Source organism: Monopterus albus, unplaced genomic scaffold (assembly GCF_001952655.1).
Source record: "Monopterus albus unplaced genomic scaffold, M_albus_1.0 scaffold318.1, whole genome shotgun sequence".
In the NCBI taxonomy this organism is placed as follows: domain Eukaryota; kingdom Metazoa; phylum Chordata; class Actinopteri; order Synbranchiformes; family Synbranchidae; genus Monopterus; species Monopterus albus.
Window position 1 is genome coordinate 932,522 of NW_018128198.1, and position 9,686 is coordinate 942,207.

Genomic DNA, 9,686 nt, shown 5'->3' on the forward strand with positions numbered 1-9,686 from the left:
GTGCCCGGGCTCTTCTGTGGCCTCTAGATATCCGCGAGCCGATCGCTGGCCCCCATGGCGGCAACGTCTCATTCGAATGTCAGTTCAGGAGGCGGACACCCTCTCTACCTTTAAGATTAGACTTAAGACTTTCCTTTTTGATAAAGTTTATAGTTAGGGCTGGATCAGGTGACCCTGAGCCTTCCCTTAGTTATGCTGCTATAGACCTAGGCTGCTGGGGGGATGGGGGGGCATGATGCTCTGAGTTTCTCTTCTCCCCCTCCTCTCCTGATGAAGATGAAAAATCCCCACCAACAAGAAAAAGATCATGGGTGTGTGCAGTTCAGCATAGGAGGTTCATGTGAGGCAACAGTGAGCATGGTGGGTCACATGCAGAGCAAGCATCCCTGTTTTTTTGTTTGTTTTTTTTTGCCTTAGTTGCTCATTCCAATTGAATGATTTGAATTTTTGCTTTAGGGGGATGACACTTCAACTACATACTGGCATACCGTCTGTTTTTATGGGAAGGTCATGACAAACATTCTATGAGCATTATTCACATCAAATTTGCTGGCAGCACTTTACAATAAAGGTACAAATCCTTAAGTAATGTTTAACTAATGCATGACTCACAATTTAATAATTTCATTTTTCTATATTAATAACATTTTCAGCAGTCTCCATACAAAGACTAAAACCGACAATGAATTGTCTCTACTCATGGTTAATGTCTGTCACCTGTTAGTCCTGAATCAACTTGCTTGTCTGTGTGATAGATCTCTGTTATTCAAAAATGATTAAAAACACATCAGGGCAATGTAAAAATGTAAAAGTAAAAATCCTTTTGCCTCTTTTGTAAATGTTTATTGTCTTATCTTCTATGTTATGTCCTTTCTCCTGTTAACATGTTATTTCATGTTGCAATAATGGCTGTGGCTTAGGAGGTAGAGCAGGTCATCTCCTAACCAGAGGATTAACGGTTTGATTCCCGGCTTGTCCAGTCCTTGAGCAAGGCACTGAACCCCCAGTTGCTCCCAGTGATGACACCAGTGTGTGAATGTGTGAGCATTTGGGAGTGTGAATGGCCAAGTAGTATGAAAGCGCTTTGAGTGTGCTGTAAAGCGTAGAAAAGCGCTGTACAAGTATAAGACCATTTACTAATACAAAGTATGGTTGCTTTTGAGAAACAGGGGAACATTTCAGGTTTCAGTCTGGGCCAGACCAACAAACAAGTGCTATAGAACAGCAAGGTCAATGGGTTTATAATTTGGAAGGATTCAGAGGGCGGGAGGGAAACTCTCTCTCTCTCTCTCTCTCTCTCTTTCTCTCTGTTATGTGTATGGGTGTGTGCATGCCTGGCATCAACCATATTGTGAGGACTGAACATAGTTAACCCTATAAAACCATTGTATCATATTTCATACGTGAGGTTTCTGAGCAAAAAAAAAATCACCAAAAATGCCCCATGTATCAAATGTGATACAAAAGAAATAGAAATAATCTAAATAATATGGCACCTCTATTCCTATATGCCTGGACTGTCTGTCTATGCATATATGGCAAATAAAAATCGTGAATCATGAATTTTATTTTGGATTTTGTTAAAAGGTTTAATAAACATCTCAGTTCCAAAACATTAGAATGTTCTGGCTATTTTTTGATATGTTGGGCTTTACAGGGTTAAGGTTGGGGTAAGTCTCCAGTAAATGAATTTAAGTTTGTGTGTGAGCCTTTGCATTACTTACATTATGAGGACCAAATCCTGTTAACACACTTACATTGTGGGGACTCAGCCAGATCACTCAGTTTTAGGGTGGCAACATGGTTTGAGGTTAGGATGAGGTTAGGGTTAAGTTAAAGTCAGGGTTAGGCTTAGGTGAGTAGTTTAAGATAAGTCTGTAGGAAATGAATGTAAGTTTTAGGTGAGTAGTTTAAGATAAGTCTGCAGGAAATGAATGTAAGTCGATGTAAAGTCCCCACAAGGAATGAAAACACAGTGTGAGTGTGTGTGTAACTGGATATCCTTCTGATGTGGAGCAGATGCTGCTCCCCTTCTGCTGAACTGAGTGTCGGCAGAGAAGATATATAACCACAGTGACACAGAGAACAACACACACATAGTCTGACTCCACGGCAGCTGTCAACACACACTTTTCCAAGGTAAGCAAGTGTTTTCATCAATGCTCCAGCGCTGCATATTTATTTGAAAATACATTATACTGTAAAATTGCTCTGTGTTTAATTAAAGTTTTTGTTTGATTGCTACCAGTTAACTTAAAAACAAAGGATACAGTAACTTAGAAACGTGCTGACTGACTGCTCTTTATTTAAATAATGCATTTTATTATAGCTTAAATGACATTTATCAGCCCTGCTGAAGGCACATTATAGTGCCATGTTTCACAGAGCTGTAATCTATAAATCCATTTGTGTGGGTAAGAAGAGAAGCAAGTTGCAGTTTTCAATAATGTCTGCAGCTATTTTACAGAACAAGAAGAGAATATTACAGTGGTTTTATCTATAGCTAAAGAACACAGTGTCATCATTAATACAAACTTATGTAAAATTACCCCAGAGTTTATTGCATAATGCCAAAGCTACAGAGCAGTGAGGGGGTGGTAAACCATGTGTTTAATGATTAGTTATTACCACAGTATCGGTATAAAGCTATTACATCATGGTTACTGCTAATGGTAGTTTCACATTAACACGGGATCAACTGACTACATGTGCTGTATGTATAATGTAAAATGGCTTGTTGTGACAATCCCACAGAGAATTATTCAAGTCTGCGAAGCTATTTATCCTTTTGACAGTGTATCTGGTGAATGTGTAAACAAACTACTAACACGTCATTGTCACTTCTTAATGGCTATTTCTCCAAATCTATGCAATTTCATTTTAATATCCAGGGAAGCAATGAATTTGGTTACTTGGATAAAGTAATTGGATAACTTAAAAAATTTATTCATAAATATAACTTTTCAAAGGTTCATTCTCCCACTGATGCACTGAGCAGCCAGAGCTGTGTTTTATCAGTATTTTTGTGTTTCAGGGGAACGTGCTGTACTAAAGATAAGCTCCTATCCTGTGCAGATACTATATCAGAACATCACATTTTCCACTTTATGCTTGTGCAGCTGCCATTGCATGTTTATCAGTAAACAACAGCAGTAGTATTTTTTACTAATCAAACATATTTTTCATTTAACAGTGATTCTCCAGCCATTACATACCAAAATATTTAGAACTCCCTGCTCTTTATTGGATCAAAACTAGAATGACTCATTTTCTGTCATCCTTTAATGAGGAGAATCTGAGCCACTGCCACATCCTCAGTATATGTCATGCACTGATGCTGTATGCTCAGAGTACAAAAAGGTCTAAATGTATAAATGAGATGCTTCAGATGCTGTTGTTATTGCCTTTACTAGTTAATGTATATTTTAAACTCTCTGTCGTTTCCAGACACTGCTGTACTCATTGTTGTATGCTGCATTCATTTGCTTATCATGTAGTATTTCACAAACCCACCTCTAGTCCAGCATCTACCCAAAGGTTCTGCTTGATTTCCCCCTTAGGAACAAGTATGGGGAGTGTTTTTCTTACTGTCACCCCCCCAGAGTCTCTGCTGTCCTGAGCTTGGTTTAATCTTACAATAGATGCCAAATATGAAGTCTATATAGAAATCATCTGTTTATATTTTAAAAAGTGAGCTGTTTTCTTGGCACAGCACTACAAAATCCCACAGGAGTATCCCCCTTCAGCCCCCCTTCAGCTAATGGATGCTTCTCGACTTCTCCTCATCTTTGTGGTGATATCTACATCTGAATGTTCAGGTAGTGTATATCATCAAAAAAACATTGTATTTGTAGATCGGCTTATGCTGTTTGAACTATTTAAGATGATGACCTTGACCATGATGATGACCCACACAATATATACTGGGTGACAGGTTTCACCAAGTCCTTCCCACACACTTCTCGAATACTCATCCGCAACTGAAATTAGTTCCTAACAAATGCACTATTTATACTCTTTGAGCTGCATTTGCTGTAACTACAGTGGCCAGTTGTTTTAGGATGACACTAAAGAATTAAACTATATATTTGTGATTATTTTAAAGATTTGTGACTTCAACAGGAACAATTATGAGCCTGTGGCTGTGCCACAGACAGGGCAGCACAAAAGAGAGACTGAGTTACATGTTTTTGCTTTAGTTCTTTTTATGGAAGTTGTTGACAGTAAAATATACAGAGAAAACAACAGCTCCATCTTTAAATACAGCACATATCTTGATAAATAATACTTGTCTGTATATACATATAGTTTCCCTCTGTTTGTAACAGTATATATGATGTCTTGTCTTAACTTAAGTTGCATTAATAGATGCAGGAGTGAATTTAAAATGTTTAAAACATCATAAACATCGTGCATTTCACCACCTTCCACCTGTTACAGATACCAAGCTTTAAAACCTTTTCTCTTCCTACAAGTATCTTATAAGCTTGTTTATTCTATTGTTGTGTTCTCAATTGTACTTCAAGAACTCAAGACAAAAATTGTAATAATGCAATATCTACCTGCAAATGTACATATCTGGGAACTATTAATTTAGTGCTTTTCATCATCATTATCATCTTCTCACTTTTCAGGACCAGCTGAGCCACAATGTCTGAACCATACTGAACAGTTATTTCGCCTACTCGAAGGTGAATCATTTTATGTTGTGCCATATGATCTGGTTGACAACGAGCAACTTGAAGATAAAGAAATCACATGGTCCAAAAATAAGCTTGAGATCTCATCTGCTGAAAACAGGATACATTACCATGGTAAAATGTTGTTTTTCTTAAACCTCCGCACTGAGGACTCTGGCTTCTACAGTGGCCGGTAAGAATAAAACATTTTGGTAACTTTAAATTAAAGGTTTTTCTTGCTTCTGTAAGTCAGTGTAACATGACAGGCTCTGATCACTCTTAATAATATTGCTGTCCGGGCCTTTTGCTTCTCTTCTAGGTATGTAAGCTCATCAGGACATTGTAGAAACTACTATGTAAGAATTGAGGTCTTCAAAGCCAGTCACAGATCTGACAACAAACTCCTTTACGGAAAAGTCGAGAACTCAGATGAGAACCAAAGAATCCGGTGTCCAGATCCTGTCATGGACACCTGTGATTATTTGGGAGGAAATTTCACCTGGTACAAGGTACGGCCACCTGTCATTACAGTGACACCTGCTGTCAATGGTAATTGTTTTTTATCTGAACTCTAACTGTAGAACAGGTAACATGATATGTATTTTTTAACATCATGTTACCTTTTTTAATAATGTTATATTTGAGAATTTATTGTTAAAATAGTAGCGCATAAAGACCCAGTAGTTCTGGTGAGTACTGTGTCGATTTAGAACATGTAGGTGGATGTGTTGACTGGCTGATTAAGGGGAATGAGGGGCAGGGTTAGTGTGTCTGGGAAGTGAAAATAACAGCGGAGGAGGTGGAGAGGGAATAACATGACAGGGGTTGAAATGACAGGAGATGTAAGAACTGGCACATAGAATTTGAGCAGAGAAGTACAGAAGTATTTTGTTGTGATGATGGTCACCGTGACTGTTTTAGCTTGATGATGATATATTTTATATTCCACTGTTAAGTCATCTAGTTTGTCCTTTATTAACCTCTGTAGCAAATGCAACATTGATTGAGTCACTCAATTACCCACAGATATGTTGTGTTCATTTTGTTCTGTGGAGCCTGGTATAAAGTTGTAACAGTGCCACTGGAATCATTTTGGGATACATTTGGTTTCTACATCACATAAAGATGATGATGTAAACCGTCTGTCTGTATGGTTAAACCTTACAATAATAAATTAATGTTTAAATCGGTTACAAAACAAATGGATTTTGTATTAATTCAGTTGAATTTAGCTCTTCTTTAGTTTTAAGATTTTTTTTTGTACATTTTCCTATAAACTCCAGTCAACTGCCCTCCTCTTGTTATTTTTAATGACTGGATCATTTCCTTGTTCTCTCTTATAAACTCAAATAAATTAGTGGGTACTTCCCTTCCCTAGTATACTTTCCTTTTATGTGGTAAAAAATTAAGTCCTTTCTAGGAAATGCCAAAAAAACTAACAATTATCAGTTTGTTTTAGGAAATGAATAGCAAACTAAAGGCTTATCGGTGTTTTGGAAGGCTAAATGCATTGTATTTTCTAATTTCATATATTTTGGACTTGTAGCACATACTCATATAACAGAAACAGTAAACATATCTTTTTCTGTCATATAAGCAAAAAAAACCTAAGAAACATTACCAAGGCCTAAAGTGAGTAAATAAATCTAATTCTCCATTGTTCTCACAGTGTTTATTAGATAATTAGATGGTTAGAACAAGGCAAAGCTCTCAATTTACTGGTCGATCTACGTTCCGACTCTCACCTATGGTCATGAACTTTGGGTCATGACCGAAAGGGCAAGATCCCGGATACAGGCGGCCGAAATGAGCTTTCTCCGCAGGGCGGTCGGGCGCACCCTTAGAGATAGGGTGAGGAGCTCGGTCACCCGGGAGGAGCTCAGAGTAGAACCGCTGCTCCTCCACATCGAGAGGAGCCAGCTGAGGTGGCTCGGGTATCTGTTTCGGATGCCTCCTGGGCGCCTTCCTAGGGAGGTGTTCCAGGCATGTCCCACCGGGAGGAGGCCCCGGGGAAGACCCAGGACACGCTGGAGGGACTATGTCATGCATTCATACCCCTCCCAAAGTGTTTCTGTCCAGTTTCTAACTTCCTTTTATATGACTCTGTTCTAGGTTTTTTATTTTATTTTAACTGTTTGTTTCCCTCCCACCCCGGCTGAAGGATTTCACCCTCCTTCAAAGTGAACATAAGGACCACCTGTGGGTGAAAAAGGCCACCAAAGATCATGAAGGCATCTACACTTGCAACTGTACCTGGGAACACAATAACAAGATTTACTACTCATCGGGCTCCAGGAGGCTAATAGTTAAAGGTGAGATAGCATTGTCATATTTTTATAAGTTTGAGTAGTGAGAACTGAAAGCAGTAGATCAGCTTGTTAATCAACTTAGCAGTTAAATGATACTGTATAAACCACCAAAATCACCCATGTGTTTCCTGGTGGAGTGTTCATGCAACTAACTAATGCTAAGATTTCAGCCTTCACTTAAAATGTGGGAGAGTGACAAAACTCAGAACAAGAAGGCAAATGAGGTAGTTCAAATATCTTACTATGACTAAGCTGGCAACTCAGACTATGAAGATTTCTATTTGTCATAGTTGTGAAATATGTTCTGAACAAATTTCGCAAGATACTATAAGGTGCACATTCATCCACAGTCATCGACACAGATAGTTTGTTAGGCCTGTTTAGCTGAGGCTACAAAGGAAATATAGTTGTCAACAGTGACATCAAATTAAATATAAAAAATAATATTCAACAAATAACTAAAATGAATGTCCAATTGAACTTATTTTAATCTGCTTTCAAAAATTTGAGTACATTTTGAACATAAATTGGTGCCTCAGAGGATTCACCAGATGTCAGATGGATTTGATGTATCTCTGCTTACTTGTGTTGTTCAAAAACCGAAGACAGGATATTCCCCAAACTTGATTTCTGTTGGTTTCAAAGAATGAAAGGATATACTAGTGACTGCAACCTATTTACTTGTAAGAACCTACACCTGGACCTGCAACAGGACCCCGCTTATCAAGAAGGCAACAAAAACAGCCAGGGATCATGATGAGATGGAAGAAAATCCAGAATATCCAGTAATCCCCAGAAACCTCTACAGGAACATCACTGGGAGCAAACTCAGCATTAGTCACAGGCAACTGATGATTAGAGTGAAGACAGTCATGGCATCATGGGGATGATCCTCCCATTTCTGCAGAACTCCTATCATAAGAAATCCCCTATTACTTGTATTATCAAATAAGGCCTATCTGCCACATGGACTGTGTTCAGTGTAGGACCACAAGGTGCAGATATTGTAACACTGGTGGCCAGTTGTCTTCCACTGTCCCTACCTCCTTCACTCCACCCACTCAGAATCTCAGCCTCATGTATCCAAGCACTCACACATACGTACACTTGTTTTTAAATTGCTGCTTCAATATCAAAAAGACACCAATTGCACACTTCACTATGTCACTGCACTTGGACATGCTGGGATTTTTACAATAAAAGCTAGTTTTAAAACGTGCAATTGAACTTCATGTGGCATGTCCTTTTAATACTGTACGTTCAATGTATTTTATTACATACTGTATATTAAAGTACCGTACAAACTGATACTATTGTTGCATGTGTAGCCGGTCTCATCTCTACGCGGCCATCAAGTAAAATCTCTGCGTTGTGTCTTTAGTGATGAATCGTAGACGGGGGTTTGCCATCCACAGGAGAGTTTATTCTCTGTGTGAAACACAACTAAATCAGTACATCCATCTGTCAGGTCTCTCTATTCACATCTCTCCTCAGCTTTCCACAGTAGCTGAGTGTGTGCTAAATAAATCAAAATAATAATGCAAATAAAACACTTATTCTCTGTGTGAAACACAACTAAATCAGTACATCCATCTAACAGAAAACAGTGGCTTATAACTCTGTGCCATAACAGTCTGAACGGTAAAGTGCATTTTTTTATGGAAATAAAACACTTAAAATTACAGGAGCAGAGTATACAGCTCACCTCTCCTCAGCTTTCCACAGTAGCTGAGGAGGACCGCGAAGAAACAGGAAACAAAATAACGGGGCAATGGCCTTCAAAATAAAAGCTCCTGACCAACAAAACCATTCAAGGCAACACATCTATGCAAAAATATTGAACAATATGACATGAAACAAAGAACTGAATGCATTACATGGAGATCTCAACAATAGAAGTGGCCATTAACCCCCCAAAATAAAATAATATGCACTGTAAGGTTTTGAGAATGTTCACACTGCATATTCATCTGCTACACATGCACAAGCTGGACTTTGCACTACAACTGAACTACCACTGCTTTATTAAAGTTAGGGTTGGTGATTCCTTCCAGAAGTATTATTACATTTCTTGAATTCCTCTTTTATCCCAATGCCAATAAACACATTAAATGCACTGATAATATAAAGGAAAAAAATCCATCATCTGTGGCAGTAGCAGGGCTGAAAAAAGCCTGACCAGTAATTTTACTCTTCCCAAGTACAAACAGTGGATGGCCTACCTGCCTGTCAACCTAACTTCTTACTTACATGCACTCTGCCTGTGCACTCAGTGCATACACTGAGAGTCTCTCACTGTGTGTTGCAGATGCAGGCAGACATATTACTACTCTGTTTTGATAGCTCAAGCTAGCGAGCTATTGCAATAGAAGGTACCCACAGCAGCTTTTGTTTGCAAACAGAGGCCGTTGTCACAGGCCAGCCCTTCCCGTTTAAGACTTATAACCTTATAGGTAATGCTGTTGTTGTTGTCAGAAGTTGCACCCTGCACGGCGACCAAAAGCAGTCAGCTCTATTTGCACCGATAGGACTGTGATGCTGTTAACTGGGCATCAAAGGCCACATGCAGTGTTTGTGTTACCAAGATAGAATAAAGTCTATGTTTTTAACAGAGTTAGCCAGCCTCCCTCTTCACTTCTCCCTGCCAGAAAAGGCTAGTTATCAGCAAGGAGCCAGGACTAAAGCAGTTACTCTCCTG

At 38.8% G+C, this 9,686-nt stretch overlaps 1 protein-coding gene across 1 annotated transcript in view; it reads left to right on the top strand.

Moving 5' to 3' along the window:
* Window positions 1-2,067: 2,067 nt before the first annotated feature.
* Window positions 2,068-9,686, top strand: part of LOC109974028 (interleukin-1 receptor type 1-like) — a gene marked incomplete at its 3' end in the record, with an annotated part of 15,669 nt that continues 8,050 nt past the window's right edge. The window contains exons 1-5 of the mRNA XM_020623998.1: window positions 2,068-2,139; window positions 3,713-3,818; window positions 4,635-4,872; window positions 4,999-5,188; window positions 6,841-6,991. Coding sequence (XP_020479654.1) covers window positions 3,761-3,818; window positions 4,635-4,872; window positions 4,999-5,188; window positions 6,841-6,991 — 637 coding nt within the window. The remainder of the gene's footprint in view (window positions 2,140-3,712; window positions 3,819-4,634; window positions 4,873-4,998; window positions 5,189-6,840; window positions 6,992-9,686) is intronic.